This window comes from Gobius niger, assembly GCF_951799975.1.
Source record: "Gobius niger genome assembly, chromosome: 13".
NCBI lineage: Eukaryota > Metazoa > Chordata > Actinopteri > Gobiiformes > Gobiidae > Gobius > Gobius niger.
The window spans coordinates 27,900,667-27,920,202 of record NC_136864.1 but is presented as its reverse complement, the minus strand read 5'-3'; the positions used below and the strand labels follow the sequence as shown (position 1 = coordinate 27,920,202).

General features: G+C 40.9%; 2 protein-coding genes across 3 annotated transcripts; one reads left to right on the top strand and one right to left on the bottom strand.

Moving 5' to 3' along the window:
• Window positions 1–1,096: 1,096 nt before the first annotated feature.
• Window positions 1,097–5,268, bottom strand: LOC306973275 (cytochrome b-c1 complex subunit 6, mitochondrial-like). The gene is made up of 4 exons (XM_079570186.1): window positions 5,115–5,268; window positions 4,771–4,830; window positions 3,272–3,433; window positions 1,097–1,362 (listed from the first exon to the last, which is right to left on the bottom strand). The coding sequence occupies exons 1-4, from the start codon at window positions 5,160–5,162 to the stop codon at window positions 1,330–1,332; spliced, it is 303 nt and encodes a 100-aa protein (XP_079426312.1). The 5' UTR covers window positions 5,163–5,268; the 3' UTR covers window positions 1,097–1,329.
• A 2,648-nt stretch (window positions 5,269–7,916) lies between these two features.
• On the top strand, window positions 7,917–17,670 carry nsun4 (NOP2/Sun RNA methyltransferase 4). 2 transcript variants are annotated; one of them, XM_079570166.1, is made up of 8 exons: window positions 7,917–8,032; window positions 9,309–9,528; window positions 9,802–9,943; window positions 10,956–11,110; window positions 11,193–11,353; window positions 12,920–13,044; window positions 15,336–15,468; window positions 17,380–17,670. In XM_079570166.1, the coding sequence occupies exons 1-8, from the start codon at window positions 7,940–7,942 to the stop codon at window positions 17,521–17,523; spliced, it is 1,173 nt and encodes a 390-aa protein (XP_079426292.1). In that variant the 5' UTR covers window positions 7,917–7,939; the 3' UTR covers window positions 17,524–17,670. The 2 variants fall into 2 exon arrangements, with proteins under 2 accessions (XP_079426292.1, XP_079426291.1); XM_079570165.1 differs by having other exon boundaries at window positions 9,799–9,943; window positions 17,380–17,668.
• Window positions 17,671–19,536: the final 1,866 nt, after the last annotated feature.

The window sequence follows — 19,536 nt, the reverse complement described above, 5'->3', positions numbered from 1 at the left end:
CATGATGATTTTGCCAAATTCCAAATCTCAGAAAAATAGAATATTGTGAAAAGGGACTATATCGTAGGCTCAAAGTGTCACCCTTTCATCAGCTAATTCCTCCAAAACACCTGCAAAGGGTCCCTGAGACTTTAAAGCAGCACTAAGTAACTTGTTTACCTTAATAAACCCTTTCATAGTCCCTCTGGGGGTAATACAAGAGTTACCATCTCCCCCTGGTGTCTCTGGCCAGAAAACCACAATTGCAACTTTGCCTGCACCAGGTCGGAGCCACCAATACACACTAATGGAATCATGAAGAAGCTAACGGCGGGCTAGCACTACTTAAACAGTATTTACAGCCAAGATTGAGTAAAGAAAAAAAAATCTCCATTGTGTAATTGGATGTACAATATCCCTCTCTTTGTCTTTTCTGTCAGCGTAGTATTTACTCTCATGGACAATGAGTAAAAAAAACGCAACATGCTACGACACCTGCAGTGGCGCTCATGGCCTCTAGGGGCATCACTTAGTACTGCTTTAAATGGTCTCTCAGTCTGGTTCAATAGTTCACCATCATGCTGACCTGACAGCTGTGCAGAAAACCAACGTTGACACCTTCCATTTTTTTTTTGTTTTTTTGTCACTTTTGTTGTGTTTTCTTTTTTGTCGCTATTGACACTTTTTTCAAGAAGCTTTCAGGGTAAAGCCAAACTGTAGAAGTAGTGTAGTTTTGTCCTCCTGATTCAACTCAGGCATTTGTGGGGAAAACACTGTTCATCTAATTACTTCCTGGCTACTTCCTGGTTAGTTAGAAAAGGTTTTGAACCACAACTAACATTTAGTGGCTTCCTATTTTACTGTTTAACCAAAAAACATCTGGTATAGGGCCTTTAAATCCCTCCAAGACATTTACAGTTTTAAACTTTATTAAACTTTTAGGTGAAGTATTGAGTAATCTCAGGTATAGTTCAATGTGCTCGTTTGAAACCGTTCAGGGTCATTTTTTTCATTGACAATACTAGAAACGTGCGTTCCAGAGCATGTTCCCACTGCTTTGTTACCTACTTTTGCAAACAACCCGTGACCTCGAGGCGTAAATAAAACTCAGACAAACTGAAAAGCAAAGACAATATTTATTTCATTTAGAACAATGAATTAACAGCTGAGGTCCGATCACCAAAGCAGCAGCTCATGCATTCACACAGACCACAGTGGACGACGATCTGAACGGTCGGGACGTCACCAGCCTCTGCCTCCGTAGCATCTTCCATGACGGGATTGGGACAGTGATGGGGGGGGTGATAAGTTAATGGGGGGAAACACAGACTCCTGCGGACGTGGAGCAGGTCATTTGACTTTGTGGAACAGCTTGTGTGCGACCTGCGGAGTCAAAACACAAGGAGTCAGTGGAACAAGCCGAGGAAATCTCACAGTGAAAGAGATCGTTTTCCTCCGTTAAAGACCCTGTGCCAGATTTATTTTCTTAAAACAATGACAGGGGGAGTAAAGTTCTGAAACTGTTGTGGTCCAGGCTCGTTCCTAACTAGGGCTGGGTACCGTTAAACGATACCAGTTTGGTATCGGAAAAAAAAGTTTAGGTACAACTGTATAAAAAAAATGAAAATATTGAAAGCAGGAACTGAAAAACAATCCATCTTCAGATCCAAGTTTTGATGCTGGGACAGCATTAATCACAATCAGAAGAGTTTTTATTGCCATCAGGTTCACGAACTAGGAAGTGACTGGGTTGTTTCATCTCAAATCAATGATTTTTCCCCATTTTTGCCCAATTTATTTATTTTGCTCCATGTTTTCCGCTCTTCCTTTTTTTTCTTCCCAATTTTTTCTCATTTTGAAATTTTTTCCTTATGATTTTAATCAATCTCGTGGTGAAAAAATGCCCAAATGTTGTAGCAGTCGTGGATATTGTGTGAAGAGGGCGGAGCTGCGGCGAGCCTCCAGCGTGGGTTTTTGTTGGGCGCGTTGGTTTTCTATCACCTGGATAAAGAATCAGGCATAAGAAGAAGAACGACTCGTTTAACCTGTTTATTTGACCTTAAAGTGCGTTTTGATTGGCCCGAAGTGAGGCCTGCCTCCAATGCACTGCCCTGATGACCTGAGGGGGGCGCTGTGTCAGCGCTACACATGTTTACCAAACATGTGGACTACAAGTGAAAACCAGTCTGTTTTATTATTCTGCAGGGTTTAGAGAGGCAATTTAAATATAAAGGAGTAAAAGGGGAAAACTGACTAGACTGACATTTTATGGATGAAATGCTGTAGACGAGTGTTTATGTTGAAAATGTCAATGTGACCAAGTACCGCCCACGTCAGGAATGTCTTTAACTAATCACATGGACGGGCGGGTACGAGACCCGGTCACGTTCACTACACAAGTATCGTTCAGGTATCTGTATCAGAAACCAAGTGTCGTTAAAGTACTGGTATCGAGAAAAAAAATATGACAGTACCCAGCTCTATAACTGCACTGCACTGTACTGTACTGTACTGCACTAGCTTAACATTCCAGTTAATTCCACCACCAGAAAAAAACATCTAGTTCTTAATTTTGTATTCTGTGAAAAAAGGATTTTCACATTTACTCACGTTAAGGAGTTTTTGTCCTGTACTTTCTAACTCTTTACTTCAACTTAATATATATATACTCACTATATTGTGAGGCGTAATAATACCAGGAGTAATTTGGCATCCGCACAGTAAAGTGAAGATTACTGCGCGGATTTCGAACTACTCCAAGTATTATTACGCCTTACAATATAGTTCCCACTTTTATCCGCTTAGAAAATCCACATTGTTTAATTTTGTATAATTATACTTTGTAGTGGAACACTTCACGTAACCATATTTAAATAGGGAAAACGTGGAAGAGCTTGGTAGCTTCTATCTTGACCTGTTTTGGAGCTATAGTGGATGTTCCTGTGCAATGTTTCCCAACCAAAATATACTTTCTAAGGCTCTCTTCTTGAAGTTTTTTCAAAGAGGATTTTATACAGAATCATCTGAGTAACGGGAGTTCAGTTGATCACTTGGTAAACGTTTTTGGGTTGGGGCGTCCTGTCTCCAGCAAAAGCTTTGACAGCTCTTGTAATAAAGATATTTGAGCAACGTCATTATTTTCCCCCAAGAAATGTAGCTTTGTTGCCAGTTAGAAGCTAGAAGTATTGGGAGTGCCAGAAACGAGCAGCAAACGGTTTGACGTCCGCTTGCTCTGACTCTGAGGCCCGAGCCCACAGTCTTTGACCCGGGTCGCCTCTTTAAAAAGCCTTACACAGTGGTCCCGGGCGTGCAGGAAGTCGAAGAGCTCCTCCGTGCAGTCCTCCTCGGTGTGGGACTTGGAGCCCACCCTCGCCTCGCAGGCCTCCAGCTTCTCCTTGGCGTGGACGCAGTGATCCGTCTCCTCGCACTTCGTCCTCAGCGCGTCCAGGGGGTCCTGCGGGGACACGGACTCGGTTTATTTACGAGGTAAGGACTTCGAGGGCTTTCAACGTGGGCTCCACAATACTATTTATAGAGCAGAGGAGCGCGGCACTAAAGCGTGGGGGCAACTGGGGTGACTTGAGCAAAACAAATGAGCTTTTTATGGAGGATTAATGTGGCCGGTGCCTCGAGAAACCGCCGCCGTACAGGGTCGGGTAAAGAAAGAAAACCGTCACGCCGTTTAGCCGACTTCTCCGCGGTGCTTTATAGATACTGAAAACCTGCACTTCCACTTCCTCCTTGGCCGGGCGGGATCGGGGAATGATCAGCTCGTCAGATCACCGTGTGGTTGTGACGTAGAGTTCTACTTTTACAGAGATTTTCACTCGTTTCTTTTTGCCAAGTACAGTTTAGTGTTTGGCCATGAGGGGGCAGCACACACACGGTTACATAAGCGAAAACAATGGTGGAAATGTGACAAAAAAGTGAGAAAACATTGACAAAAAAGTGATGAAAAATTGATGAAAAAGTGGCAAAAATGTCACAAGAAATTGACACAAAATTGATGAAGAAATGACAAAAAATTGACAAAAAATTACAAAAATGTGACAAAAATGTGATAAAAATTTGACAAAAAAATAACAAAAATGTGACAAAATATGACAAAAAAATGACAAAAATGTGACAAAAAAATAACAAAAATGTGATAAAAATTTGACCAAAAAAATGTGATTTAAAAAAATGGACGAAAAAATGACAATAAAATGACAAAAAAGTAAAAAAAAAAAAAAGAAAAATGAGTTGAATACCCAACAAAAAAATTATGGAAAAAAAATCTGATGACGTGAGGAAAAAGATCCTCTCGGTTCAGGCGGGAGTTTAAAAAAACGGTCTCATAAATGATCAGATTCATCATTTGTGGGTGTAGAAGGTTTGTTTCCCTTTAACCCCTTACCCTCCGCCTGAACCGAGCGCATTTTCTCCAGTTCGGCAAAAGCTGCTCGACTGGAGAGCAACTTGAAAGCTAAGACCTACAAAAGGTATCATAACTTTCTTGCCACAATGTCGCTGCGTTTTCAGTCACATTTTTGAACCGTTTGATTGTATATTTTTTATGCTTTGCTTTTTTTTGGTCATGTTTTCGGCGCTTTTTTTGTTGCATTGGAGCTGCTTTTCTGGCACAGTTTGTTGCGTTGTCGTCCTTGTTTTCGTCTCGATTTTGTTTAAAGCCAAACTGGAGAAAATGTGCTTGGTTCCGGTGGGGGTTAAGGGGTTAATATTTTATGAAACACTTCATGTAATGCAAAGAAAGGGCATCGGTCAAGACAAGAGACAGAATTGAAACTTTACCACCAGATCTTCCTCCTCTTCTTCCTCTTCCTCCTCTTCTTCTTCTGCCTCCTCTTCCTCCTGAAGATACAACATCAATTCATTAGTTTATGAGCAATATTTCTATTACACTGGAGCACAAATGGGGATGTGCCTTATTGCCTGTTTAGCCAACACTTAAAATAATGAATAAATAATAAATAAAAATAATACTAACGATAAATTAAACCAATTCAAATCAATCATTTCAATCGCGTCATTGCAAACCGTAATAAAACATGCAGACATGATCAGACTTGGCCAGTACAGCTGCATTACGTTATAAAACGCGGCCCACACAAATCAAACGCGACGTAATTCCGTACCTCGTCGTCAGGGTCGTCGTAAGCGATCATCTTCTGTTCCCAAACCATGTTGACGGATCTAAAAAACGATATCAAACCAGCAGAAAGTGCAAAAAACTACCGCCCGGGCAGCACCAGGAGCGTTGAGGACGTGAGGTCGGTCACACGCAGGAAGTATGTCAAGGAGAAACCGGAAGCGGACTTTGATTGGTTGGTGAAATGATTGCGGGGGCGTTTGTCCAATCGCTGGAGGAGGCGGGACTGTGATGTAGAGCGGATCTGCGGGCCCGGAGCGACTGCAGGTTCAGAACAGCGGATTAAACGACCGCAGATACACGACACGCGGTTTACGGGACATCCAGCAGCATTTACTCACGTGCGGGGGCGGACGGGCCATATGTCCATTCTGAAAGAGCACAGAAAGGCCACCAGTCCCGCCTCAACCGAGCTTTACCCAAATCTAAAAGCTAAAAAGAAAAGCGTCAAAATAGTGAGAAAAAGAGGATGAAAAGTCAACAAAAACACGGACAAAAAAACCTACAAAAACGTGAGAAAAACACACAAAAATATGACAAAAATGTGGCGACGTGACGAAAGGTTTCCGTCACTTTTGTTGGTCTTAGCTTTCAAATGAGGCGTTTACATTGTTGATCTCCAGTCGAGAAGCTTTTATATTTGAGTAAAGCTCAGTATAAAAAAAACATGAATCTAAAAGGAATTCCGTGGAGTATGGTGTACCACAAGGTTCAATTTTGGGACCATTATTATTTATTATTTATATTAATGATTTTGCTTCTGTCTCTACGACCACCTTTCCCGTTCTTTTTGCTGATGATACTGAGCAAAAAAATAATAATAAAAAGCCGAACTGGGGAAAATGCACTCGTTAATGTTAAGGCGGGTGGTAAGAGGTTAAAGGAACATGCCACCGTTTTTACATACTGAGATATGTTCTTACCTTAGCTTTGACGAGTTCTTTAGGACCTGTCTGATCTTCACCCGTGCCTTCAGTCACGTAAACACAGCGCAGACGGCGTTAGCATTTAGCCTCTCCCTCTCTCCTCTATAGCTCCAAAACTGGTCAAGATAGAAGCTACCAAGCTCTTCCACGTTTTCCCTATTTAAATATGGTTACGTGAAGTGTTCCACTACAAAGTATAATTACACAGAATTAAACAATGTGGATTTTCTAAGCGGATAAAAGGGGGAACTATATTGTAAGGCGCAATAATACCAGGAGGAGTTCGAAATCCACGCAGTAATCTTCACTTTACTGTGCGGATGCCAAACTACTCCTGGTATTATTACGCCTTACAATATAGTTCCCCCTTACGCTAATTTGGGCCAGGCTAGTCAGAGTCCAGGGCTGTTTTTCAGTCCCAGTCCAGCCCTGCTCACGTGAACCAGATGTTTACGTATACTTTATACACATTCGCATTTTTTCTCACTGTCCGACATGAAACCGGAATTAACTTTTACTTTTTTAGGTCATTTAGATTTTTTTTTTTTAATCATTTCTATTTACAAAATGCCAGAACAATGAGAGACAGATTTTCTTTTTTTTTTCTTTTTTTTTTTAGATTTGTTTTGTTTGTCATTATCCAGAGTGGAACAAGTCCTGAACCGACATGGGCTGAGAGGGAACTCTGCCTGGAAGAAGCCCTTACTCCAAAAGAAACATCAAAAAGCCAGTTTATAGTTTCCAAATAAAATCAGGATAAAAAGTTTCATTTTTTTATATCCTGTGGTCTGACGGGGGGAAAAAAGCATAATGACCATCGTCACGTTTGGGGGGAAAAGGGTGAATCTTGCAAGCCTGAGAACATCATCCCAACTTTGAAATACGGGGGTGGCAGCATCATGCTGTGGGGTTGTTTTGCTGCGGGAGGGACTGGTGCACAAATTTCTGCCAACTATAGTGAGAAGCTTGTGGAAGGAAATCCAAAACGTTGGACCGAAGTTATACAGTTTAAAGACAATGCTAACAAATATTAATGAAATGTATGTAGACTTCTGGTTTTGTAAAAAGTAACAAAAACATTTCTAAAACTAAATCTATCTGTCATTCTTCTGGAATTTGACAAATAGATTTTTTTTATTTATTTTTTTCCAATTCTAATTGACCGAAAAAAGTAAAAGTTCATTCTGGTTTCATGTCAGACAGTGAGAAAAAATGCAAACGTGTCTTTTTATTAAGTGTATGTGATACTACTTTTAGAGTAGCCTATTTTTCCCACAGTGCCTTTTACTTCTACTCTGTAATATTACATTAAAATATCTTGTTGACTAGATAGTATTACTCACAGTAAAAAGGTGATCTAGCTTGAGTTTTATGTATATTATTCTTTCGGGATCGGGGTCATTATTTATTTAGGATATTTTATGGAATTATCAGTTATCCTGTTTTTTTTTTGTTTTTTTTTACATTAATTTGTATTTTGTTTTTTTCCGATTTATGTCACGAGTAAGTATTTTAGTATAAGTATATAAGTATAAGTATTTTTATACTCGTCGTGTATAACATTTGGGTCGCTTTTTTGCTCTGGACGGTCACTTGCTCTTGTTTTAGTAAAGACCTATGATATGAATGGGAGTTTTTAAACGTTTTAATTGTATTGTTTAGCAGATTCAGTAGTTGCATGACCTCCAAAACAGCAGAAAATGGTGCTATCTCAAAAAAAAAAAAAAAAAAAACACTCGTTGTGGTAAATCGGCTGTTCTGAATCGGCAGCTGCTCCGGTCTGCAGATGTTATGTCTTCTTTCTTTGGGGGGCGGGACTTGTCTGGGCGGAACTCGTGTGTCTCGTGGAAACGGGGTGAAGTCGGACAGAAAATACTGTGACAACATGGCTCTGCTCATGGAAACAAGGTTGATTTTAAGAAAAGTGAAAGATTTAAGATGTGTCGCGGTCAGATGGAGCAGGGTCAAACCGAAATGGGTACGTGTGGCATCACTTTTGGTCATTTGCTTTTTTTGAGATCTCATTCATGACACTGCAATAGAACCAGGTCAAACATTGACTTCTTACTGACTACTTTCTGTATTATCCTCTGCATTCGTGTTATTTACATTTAAGTGGGGAACAGATCACAATTCTATCATATAATGTTAACTACTATTAATTTAATTTTACTATTACAATTAAAATGCTAACGTTTAAGTCAAGGAACCTAGGGTGCTGAGGGCGCTGCAGCACACCCTGGTGGATGGTTTGCGCATTGCAGGCAATATTAATAAATGGGAAATAAGTACAGAAAATATTTTCATAATTCAAACATACAGGCGCGATTGTTGTGAGCTGAAAGGACTTTAAGCCATAAGAAGAGTGTGGTAAAAATCTGCAAGAAAACAAAGACTCTACAGTTCATGTTTCACAATTTAGGTGACGTGATATAGATATTGGGAGAATCCCCAATATGTCACAAAATCACTGAGGTTTTGTCATCAACACAGTTTAAAAATGAGTTGAAAGACACTTTTCCATATCAAACACACTGAACCTTTTCACCATCCTGTTTTCAAATCTAAGACTTGGGGTTAGAGTAGTTTATCGGTTTGTTTGACAGGGACCATTTACAAAATAAAGATGTGTTACCAGAGTTTATTATTGCTCATTTCCATCTGCGTTCCCTGGGCAAACGGACGAAAAGCTTTACAAACAGTGACAATACTCATGAATAGGTTGAATTCATTTGAATGGGTATATTGTTCGTTATTTGTATCACAATAACCATCTCTGTGACGTCATCAGTTTCCTAAATTATGTATATATATTTTCAACAGTTTGAAACAAAAATATATATAAGTTTTGTTTTAGGCTTGATTTTTACTATGACCATTTAGTTTTACTTTTACACAAAAACGAATTGTTCACGGTTTGTTTTTGGAAATGTGTTTGAACATACTGTGTTGAAAGGGTTTACTAAAATATTGCCAGAATTGCTATATTCAAATTCTTATTTTGTGCAGCGCTAGGTTCAGGTTTAGAGAAGATATTTTTCAAAAGGAGCCCACAGTATATAGTATAAACAAAATTTAATGATCAAAACTCAAAAGTCTTCAAGATTGGTTCTATATTAGGAAAGAGTTATACTATGACTGTCTGAAACCCATCCAAAGGCCCCTGCGCTCCAAAGGATTTGTGAAATCCTTGTCAAAACAAAAGTAACTGTGGTGTCTTAGAATGAAATAACCTGACGTGATCTGTTTTCCAGGCTACGACTCGTCCGAAGTTCCCTGCCACCAGACTGGCCCTGCATCAGTTCGATGTGACGTACGGCTCTCAGCTCTCAGCCCTGTGGCCCTCGGTGAGGGTGGCCCTGCTGTGTGAGAAGAAGTACGGAGCGCTCATCAACAACTTCTCTCACCATGACGTCATGGCCGAGCTGCAGCTGCAGGGCTGTAAGGACTTCATCACGGACACGGCGCCTGCAGGTATCATCACGGGGATCAACACTTCTGTTCTTCATCCATTCATCACAGCAAAGAGGAAGGCCCACATTTTCAACCAATTAAATCGCCTAAATCTAAGAACAACCACTTTACTATATACAGTATTTTCACGTGTTTCGATGGGTCTCATTATCAGATCGCCTCTCCAGATTATTTCTAACAGGGCTGACGATCCAGTGAGTTGTTTCAGCCCTTGCTCTCAACACTTTATTGTGGAAGTAAATCTTGCTTTGTGCTCGTTTATTTCTGCAGCAGACTCACAGTCTCAGGATCCAGAGCGTGGAGGAGAAGAGGTTTCTCAAAGTGACTTACAGACGACTTCAGACACTTCTATCCACTCAAGCATCAAGTGCTTAGTGTTTCCCAGAGGAGACATCAGCCGGTTTAAAGCGGCCAGGTCAGTTTGGATTCAGCTGTGTTCTCCAGAGTTGGTATTATCCTGATCTAAAATAGAACTAATACCGTAAATGCTCTAATATCGGCCGGGGCCTTTATTTACTCAAGGGCATCTAGGACCAGGCCTTTATTGGAACCAGGCCACAATTAGAGACAGGCCTTTATTTCTATTTGAACAAAACGCACGACCAGGAAAACGACATTTGTGTCCATTTGCACCTAAAATATTAGGTTAATCCCAGCGGCTGGAACATTGATGCCTTTTTTTTTGTCGGGACAACAGGAAGTGTTTCTCGTTGCTGTTAGCGGAACATTGACATCATTGTCACTGCAGGTTTCTGTTTCGTTTTTACCACGGACCGGATTATTTGTTGTTATCTCGTGTAAAGGAGAGTTTAGACGGAGCGTTTGTGTTTGTGATCGATCATGAGACTGACCCGAGAGAAGACGAGACGCTCGCGCTGATGGGAGGAGTTATTTTGAGGCGTGGGACTGACCTGCACACGGAGCAGCTGGACGCGCTTTGAAGACGCGATGGAGACTTTATTAAAACCCTGGAGGGTCACACAACATTTGATTCTTTCCCTGTTTCCACAAATAGTCACTGGAGGTTTGAAAAGTGGCTAAATCTGTGTCAAAGTTACGCTCGGATCAGCTCCTCCGCAGCGTCCCCATCGGCCCGGGTTCCCGTTTGTTTACTGCACGTGAGTTATCGTTTACACGAGTATGAGACAAATTCCTAACATGGGGAATATTTTTACCGCTATAGTTTCTAATGATAGCCCCGGCCTGTTTTAGAGACCGGCTTTAATTTGCCTCCGCCAACCGCGAACCCGGCCTCTGTTAGAGACCCGGCCGCTAATGGAATACAGGCCAGTATTAGAGAATTTACGGTAATGGTGTCGAGCAGGGATGAATGATAAAAATGAATGTCCAACTCTACACACTCTTGACTCACTCTTGTAGACAACCTTAGGGGTTAAATCTGTTTTGTATTTGCCTCTTCTGTCCAGGCCTGACTCGGACGGGCTGCTGGGGTATTACCTGATGGACGCCGCCTCGGTCCTGCCCTGCCTGGCTCTGGACGTGAGGGCGGGACACAGTGTTTTGGACCTGTGTGCGGCGCCCGGAGGAAAGGCACTCGCCATCATGCAAACATACGACCTGGGTACAATTGAGATGCCAGTAAATCACGGATTACTAAACTCTATTGTCTTAATGTCCGACAATGTCTCCTTTTTTGTGCTCAGGTTTCCTCTGTGTGAACGACTCCTCGGCTTCCCGGACGATGCGCCTCAGAAGGGTCCTCCAGAGCTACATCCCCAAAGACCAGCTGTCGGACACCAAGCTCCACGTCTGCTCCTTCGACGGCACCATGTTTGGGGACGTGGAGAGGAACTCCTTTGACAGAGTGAGCAGATCCAAAAATGACATGAAAATGTAGTCACTTTGATGGTAAAACAGCAGAGTTTGGGTGTTTAGAGTGTTGGGTACATTACAGATCAGGTCATGAATAGGATCAGGATAATTGTCCAATCAGAAAGCAGAATTTGCTCCACTTGTATTGACCCTAGAGTTTAAAACACTTCCACAATCCCAGCTCCTGTCCCTGATAAAGTTCCAACCAGGGCCAGTGCCTCTTACAAACATTCACTTTAACCCAAATCGAAAAGCTTCTTGACTGGAGAGCAACAGTGTATTTGAAAGCTAAGACCCACAAAAGTTATCGTAACTTTGTCATCACATTGTGACAGTTTTTGTCATGTTTTTGGTTCCATTTTTATTGTTTTTTTTAATCACTTTTTTGTCATGTTTTTGCCTCATTTTCACCTTGTTTTCGTCGCTATTTTGATGCTTTTTTTTAAGCTTTTAGACAATAACTTGTTTTATATAATGGAAATGAATGTATTTATCACATAAGTGATTGCTGAATAAGCATCAAAAAGCCCGAAGTGCTCAAATCATCACTAGAAAACATTCACTTTCAAGTGCATATGACACGTTAGACTGCTTTGCTAAAACATAGGTTTTTTTTTGCTGAAGACTGTACCCAGCTTTCTTTAGTTTGGCCATTTTTGTGATGTTTATAGTTTCACTTCCTTATTGGACACTGACAGGAAGTGACAAAGATAAAGGCAAACCATTTCTTTTAATAAGTCAAAGGGAAATGTTTCTTTTTCTTCATTAAAATTGCTGCTTCACTGAAATAAACAGATGTTATCCATCGAAAAAAGTCATACTTTCAAAAGCATTAAAACCTGTCACATGCACTTTTAAAATCTGCACATTAAAGGGGCTAGATGCAAGTTTGTCATTTTATACTCACTACTGCCACCTCAGGTCTTATGCGTAACTGCAGCTTCTATATTAAGCTCGTGCATGACGGCATTTCGGACCCAACAATCCCAGCTCCGGTCCCTGATAAAGTTCCGACCAGGGCCAGTGCAGCCTCTTACAAACATTCACTTTAACCCAAATCGAAAAGCTTCTTGACTGGAGAGCAACAGTGTATTTGAAAGCTTTTTTTTTATCACTTTTTTGTCATGTTTTTGCCTCATTTTCACCTTGTTTTCGTCGCTATTTTGATGCTTTTTTTTTTAAGCTTTTAGATTTGGGTAAAGCCAAACTGGAGAAAATGTGCTCAGGGCTGGTGGGGGTGAAGACGTTAGTTTACTTCCCTCCACAGGTCTTCAAGCGACACCATTTCAGCTTTGTGTTTTGAAAAGGTTTGAAAATGTTACTGTTTGTGCACATCAGTGATCAAATACCTGTTAAAGTACTATCATATATGAAGTACAACCATGGGAATTGGAGAACATGGTACTTTTTTAGCCGCCATTCGAAGGTTCGGCCCCTATAGTCCATTGACGTACTATTTTACATTTACCTGAGTCATTCTTTTGACGACCCCACCCAGCCCTGGTCACTGAGCACTGTCCCGCCTCCTCACGGGTTATGTTTGGGTGTTGTTGGGCAGGTGCTGGTGGACGTCCCGTGTACGACGGACCGACTCTCGGTGACGGAAGACGACAACAACATCTTCAGTAAGAACCGCGCCGGAGAGAGGAAGAGGCTCCCCCAGCTGCAGGCGGCGCTCCTGCTGTAAGCAACGCTCACTCAACGCCTTCATTTGTTTTTAAGCATGACACAAGTTTTTAAAATCAACTTTTTAGAGGGTTATAATGTTGTTCTGTTACATTCACACGGGTTTTAAAAGATTCAAGATTCTTTTTTCTCCTTTTAGACATGTCCAGACTGAAATATGAACTGGGGTCGTACAAATAATCAAAATCAAATCAGAATTTCCATTTAAACCGTTGACATTATCAGCAGAGTGGTTCTGTTGTTCTGTGGTTTGACAAGTGCACTGTGCAGAACAGGAAGCCTCTCCTGCGTGTGATGGATACTACACAGTCCATCTAAGGCAGGGGTGTCCAAAGTGCGGCCCGGGGGCCAAATGCGGCCCTCAGACCAAATCTCTTGCTGAATCGGTATACATCACCAGAGATAGACCTTTTTATTTGAAATGTAATAATTCTACACATTTCTAACCAAACAACTAATATAATATATAAAAAGGAAAAGCATCTAATTAGCGACAAAAAGAGGTTGAAAAGAAAACAAAAATGTGCCGGAAAAGCAGCTCAAAAAGTGACGGAAAATGTGAAAAGTCAGCAAATGATGAAAATATGAAAAAAATATGACAAAAAAAAAGACAAAAGTGACGAAAAATTGATGAAAAAATGACAAAAATGCAACAAAAAATGGCAAAAAAAGACAAAAAAAAGACAAAAAATGTGACAAAAAAGTGACGAAAAATTTATGAAAAAATGACAAAAATGCAACAAAAAAATGACTAAAAAAGTGTCAAAAAAAAGACAAAAAATTTCACAAGAAATTGACAAAAAAGTGGCTCTAGATAAAGAAGTGGCTCTTCTTAATATATATATAAATATATATATATATATATATATATATATATATAGATATATATAATTATATTATTATATTATTTAAGAAGGAAAGGCATCTAGCCAAACAACTAACCTTTTACTGTGAGACAGAGCTGCATGAAGGTTTTGAGCATAAATAAAGGTGTGGGGCACAATTTAAACCTCTGCTAGTCAAAGGTTTTGCGGCCCCACAGGAAAGAAGTTTGGACACGCCTGATCTAAGGGAAACGCTTTCACTAGGAGGGCCCAGAACATCAATAAGGACGAGGCCAGGCCTATTCAGATCCGGCCCGCAACAAGCTGCTCATTCTATTCATTGAGCAATGATGATGAATGAAAAATGAATGTGTCATTGATTCATCCCAAAAATAAGAATACGTTTGCTGATGATGGAGAGCTCGCCAAATAACCGCGCCAGTGGCCAATGAAAAAGTAAAAAACTAAAAAATCCTGGAAGACGCACACCCTCAGGATCCACTGTTTGCACTGCTCCCCTCTAGAGGGCGCCACAGGAGCATCAAATCCAGAGCCACAAGATTCACAGTTTCTATCCGTTAAACCAGCGGTTCTCAACTGGTGCCGCATTGGGACCCACCGTCACCCAAGAACGACAGAAGGCGACCCAAATAATACATTAATACAATCATTTGTTATATATAATGTAAATGAATGTATTTTTCTCATAAGTGATTGCTGAATAAGCATCAAAAAGCCCGAAGTGCTCAAATCATCACTAGAAAACATTCTCTTTCAAGTGCATATGACACGTTAGACTCAGCTTTCTTTACTTTGGCCATTTTTGTGATGTTTATAGTTTCACTTCCTTATTGGACACTGACAGGAAGTGACATGGATGAAGGCAGACACATTTTTTTAATAAGTCCAAGGGAAATGTTTCTTTTTCTTCATTAAAATGGCTGCTTCACTGAAATAAACAGATGTTATCCATCGAAAAAAGTCATACTTTCAAAAGCATTAAAACCTGTCACATGCACTTTTAAAATCTGCACATTAAAGGGGCTTAGATGCAAGTTTGTCATTTTATACTCACTACTGCCACCTCAGGTCTTATGTGTAACTGCACCTTCTATATTAAGCTCGTGCATGACGGCAACACCTTGACAGTGCAGGATTTTAGAGGCAGTTGTGGTGAACAGGTCTCATTCTACACATTAGGACATGACTGGAACATGTAGGGGGGTGAAAATACTTGGTTTTAACATTTTTAAACTCCGTATAGTCCCTTTAAAGTAAATCTTGTCTTTAAAACATAAATCTTGATGCTTTTCCCAAAACGTCCAGTCCAACTCGTCCACTCTTTCAGCAAAATGAACTGTGAATAGATCGGACATGCTGTGCGCTCTAGAATGAACCTTTACTTACTTAACTGCAGCGCTCCATGGATTGACTTTGTTTTGGTTTTTCCCGCGTGTGTTTTAGATCTGGCATCTTGACGGCGCGTCCCGGCGGGGAGATCGTCTACTCCACCTGCTCCCTGTCCCGGCAGCAGAACCAGGGCGTGGTGGAGCAGGCCGCGCACCTGGCCCTCCAGGAGCACGGGATACACACTCAGGTCAGACCAACAGGGCCTTTATACACAGTTATATACAGTCATTACAAAGAAACAAACTGACAAACTATTTCTGATGATTCAGGAGTATTGTCTGATGTTCCCACTTATATATTTTGTTTGTCATTGTACTGACTAACAAGTATATTTTGCTCTTATATAGTCTAAAACTGTGTGTGTACTGCCCCCTTATGGCTCAAAAATATATGGAATTTGCCGATACTTCCCCGATCACACCTAGTAGTCAGGGACCCAAAGTCTCAAAAATGGGTTGAACCTGACATGGTCTGCTATACTTTTTATTTGTGTTTTTTTCTGTTAACTTTGACCCTAAGGACCAATAATTGGAGGGTCTGCTCTGCTGGAAATATCGCGAAAAAAATTGTGGCCATTTTAGTGTATGCACCCGGTATTTTTGATCAGAAAAATGGGAAAAACATTTTTTCCCCTCAAATCCTCAGTGGGTTGGGTAGGCTGTCAATAAATGCATTCCAGATACACAGAACACATGTGCTGACAACATCCACTGAAAAAACAACTCTTAAAATACATTTCTACATGATTATGCATCAATTGAATGGAAAAAAAATAGCAATTTTCTCACTTTTTTTCTGATATTCTGATACTTTACTTCATTGGCAATCAACTATTCCACCCAGTTATGGCATCAGTCAATATGCCATTATTTTCAACCAACTGTATACTAATTCCACAGAAAAAATTACCAAAATCCAACCAAAAACATTGGATCTGTGATGATTTGATTACCAATGACGATCAACAGACTCAGGCCCTCAGAACACTCAAAATTCCAAAAGACATTCTGGACATTTAACATGGTCGCTAAGCCTCCTGTGTGTCTAGCAGAACCTCTTGACCACCTGAGCATCCTCTGGCATTTGGTGCAGAGCTGTCCCACTGCACTGTTGGAGGACCTGAAACCAAGTTGCTCTTCTCCGACATGGAGTTCATTCCAAGGATTTCTCATCCCAGAAACCACCCCTGCAACTGTGATCAGCTATGGTCCCTTCTTCCTCCATTTTTTTCCGCGATATTTCCAGCAGAGCAGACCCTCCGATTATTGGTCCTTAGGGTCAAAGTTAACAGAAAAAACACAAATAAAAAGTAATACAATCATGTATTAAAGTTTAAAGAGCTTTTGAGACTTTGGGTCCCTGACTATAGCGAAGGAGGAAGCAGAAAAAAAAGACCAAACTCACCTTTTCCGATGCTTATTTTATGACTTTTTCTCGACGCGCCTTTCGAAGTTTTTCCGGAAATAACTACAACATCACAGAGGACTCTCGTCTTTCCCGTGCTTATTCACTCACAAATATCGACATGTTTGGTATCCACGTGTTGCACGAAAGACGACAGAAAGATGACACTGTAATCCAAATATGGTCGTTTCCCTTCTGGGAGACAGCTGTGGCTAAAGACCGGAGAAATATGCACGTGCATGAGCAGATGTTTTCACTCTTAGTCGCTCCTTCAGACTCCAAACTTTCCTGGTCTTTGAGTTAACAAGAATATTTTGAAGGTTTTTTCAGAGTTTTTTTTATTATTATCTAATTCCCTCCTAATTTATTGAGCTTTGCATAAAAATAAGGCTTTTTTTTTACAGATTTTCTTCAGTTATAGTTTATAAAAAAAGATCCAGAATCTTTGTAACTAATCAATGAAACACAAACATACATTCAAACCTGGGTCTTTCCATTATTGAGATTATATATCATAGGCAATTTGGGCCATTTTAAAGCATACAGTGTCTTTTTTTTTTTCCTTACATAAAATGACAGAAAACTTGCAATACAGGCTCCATCAGGGCTTTTGTGACATTAAAAATATCGTATTTGGGTGCATTACATTTGCAGAGGATGAAAGTTTTGTTTTTTGTGTTTGTTGTGATTCCAGATTGTGGATCTGAAGCCGCTCACTCAGAGGTTCTCCAACACGTTCCACTTCGCCCCGGGCCTGTCTGCGGGGGAGATGGTGGTGCCACATTTAGCCGCTAACTTTGGACCTATTTACATGTGCAAACTCCGCAGGCTCACGTAGTCTCTCCGTCTGCCCCCCGGGGACGCTGGAGGACGTGTTCTTTGGATGTACTTTTCATGGACTTCTAGTTTGGCCTGAAGATGGAAACGGCAGCTCGAGTTTAGAGACTTCTCTAGTGAATGACCACTAGAGGGCAGTAAACGCTGACTGTGTACCCTGATCAACAGTCCGGGTTTCTCAGTTGCCAGGATGTTTTCTTGGCAGTGAGCTCTTCCGAAGTAAAGCTGGGGCTGCATCTTTCACCTGCATCCTTTGTCCTTCTCCTTTTCATTAACCTTTGAGGCCGATGTCCTGAGGTCGTCCTTGAGGAACCTTTGCAGTTTGGAACAGGAGCTTCAGCTGCTCCTTCTGCGTCAGGACAATCTGAACCTTCCTAACCCAGCGGAGGAACAACCAGGAAGTGACCACACAACATACGCTCCACATCCTCCTGCAGCAAATTTAACGACAATTATCAACCAAATGTCAGAATGATGTGTTAAATAAACAACTCTTTATAAACATCACTGTTCAATTATTACTGACTCTGAAACATGAACCACTGCGATATGAAACTACACAGACTGATGATGTTTCATCCTCAACTCTGCTGCTGCAGCTCTGTCATAGAAGTATATGGTCCTGTCCTTTAGGTCACCTCAGACGGCGGCACGGTAGTGCAGCGGTTAGAAGTGCACGGTAGTCACAGCTAGAAGGTCCAGGTTCGATTCCCACCTGGACGGGCCTTTCTGTGTGGAGTTTGCATGTTCTCCCCGTGTCTGAGTAGGTTTCCTCCGGGTACTCCGGTTGCCCCTACCACTAAAAACATGCACAATAGGTCAGGATGAATGATGTGTGTGAGTGAATGTATGGTGGTGGTCAGAGGGTCCGTTGGCGCAGACGTGTGTAGTCGCGAAAGCGCTTCTGACTGAAGCTACAAACGTAGTTTACACCACCAATGTACAATTGTCTCATGTAAAGCGCTTTGTGACTATATGTCTGTGAAAGGCGCTATATAAATAAAGATCTTCTTCTTCTTCTTCTTCAGACGGCCGCTTTAGCGTCTGCAGATCTTATGCAAATGAGCCATGTGGGTTAAGTTTAGTTCTTGTAAAATGTAAACAAAAGTGCGTATTGTTGCTATAGAATATATTCAGATATGCTTTATCGTGATAATATCACCTTTGTTCGTAGTAATCATCGTGGGAGAGACTGATCTCCAAAATACAGTCATCTGTTTGAAGTGCACTGAGTTTATTGTCATTACCTTGTAGCACTTTGGTCAACCTTAATCTTTTTAAAGTCAAAGTCCCTGAAGCCTCTGAAAACCATCAGGAAATAAGGCTGAACATGGGTTTATACAGAGGTCTGGTTCTTGCATAGATGCCATAAACTGAGTAGAGTTTGTTTATCAGGTAAATTGAAAACCATGATTAAGCATTTGTAACATAAAATGTTTTCTTCAATTTTGGCAAATAAATGTTTTTTATGAGTAAAAATGAGCTCTGTTCTAAATCTGTAAAAGTATAAAGCAGCTCATGCAGCGTTAGAGCCACAGCAGCATCGGAAAGTTTTATTACAGGAAATCTATGAACTGATGATAGTAATAATAATGCATTATTTTTATATAGCGCGTCTCAAAGACACTTTACATTATTCATTCACTCACTCCACACTCAGTCGTCGTGAGCTGCTATTGTAGGCACAGCTGCCCCAGGGCAGACTGACGGAAGCGAGGCTACCAGTCTGCGCCATCCCCTCCGACCACCTGCTGTGGTGAAACAAAGGACGAGATGTGGTGGAATATTTGACCAGAGCATGTTATTTCTATTATATTAGTATATTTCAACAGTATTTTCATCATCAGTCTGATTGAACACATCCTGACATCGGCCTCAAATGTTAACGGAACAGACCACCGTTTTTCCATAGATATGTTCTTACCTGAGCTTAGACGAGTTGATGAGTACCTGTCTGTTTTTCACCCGTGCGCTCAGTCATGCAAAAAGACCAAAGATAAAGTCAAGTGAAGAT

Excerpts from the sequence above, each read along its gene's own strand:
- LOC306973275 (XM_079570186.1), bottom strand. The coding sequence starts at position 5,162 with ATGGTTTGGGAACAGAAGATGATCGCTTACGACGACCCTGACGACGAG. Across the intron at positions 3,434-4,770 it reads AAGAGGAGGAAGATCTGGTG|GACCCCCTGGACGCGCTGAG; the intron begins GTAAAGTTTCAA and ends GTGTCCCCGCAG. Across the intron at positions 1,363-3,271 it reads TGCACGCCCGGGACCACTGT|GTCGCACACAAGCTGTTCCA; the intron begins GTAAGGCTTTTT and ends TTGACTCCGCAG.
- nsun4 (XM_079570165.1), top strand. The coding sequence starts at position 7,940 with ATGGCTCTGCTCATGGAAACAAGGTTGATTTTAAGAAAAGTGAAAGAT. Across the intron at positions 8,033-9,308 it reads GCAGGGTCAAACCGAAATGG|GCTACGACTCGTCCGAAGTT; the intron begins GTACGTGTGGCA and ends TCTGTTTTCCAG. Across the intron at positions 13,045-15,335 it reads CTGCAGGCGGCGCTCCTGCT|ATCTGGCATCTTGACGGCGC; the intron begins GTAAGCAACGCT and ends CGTGTGTTTTAG.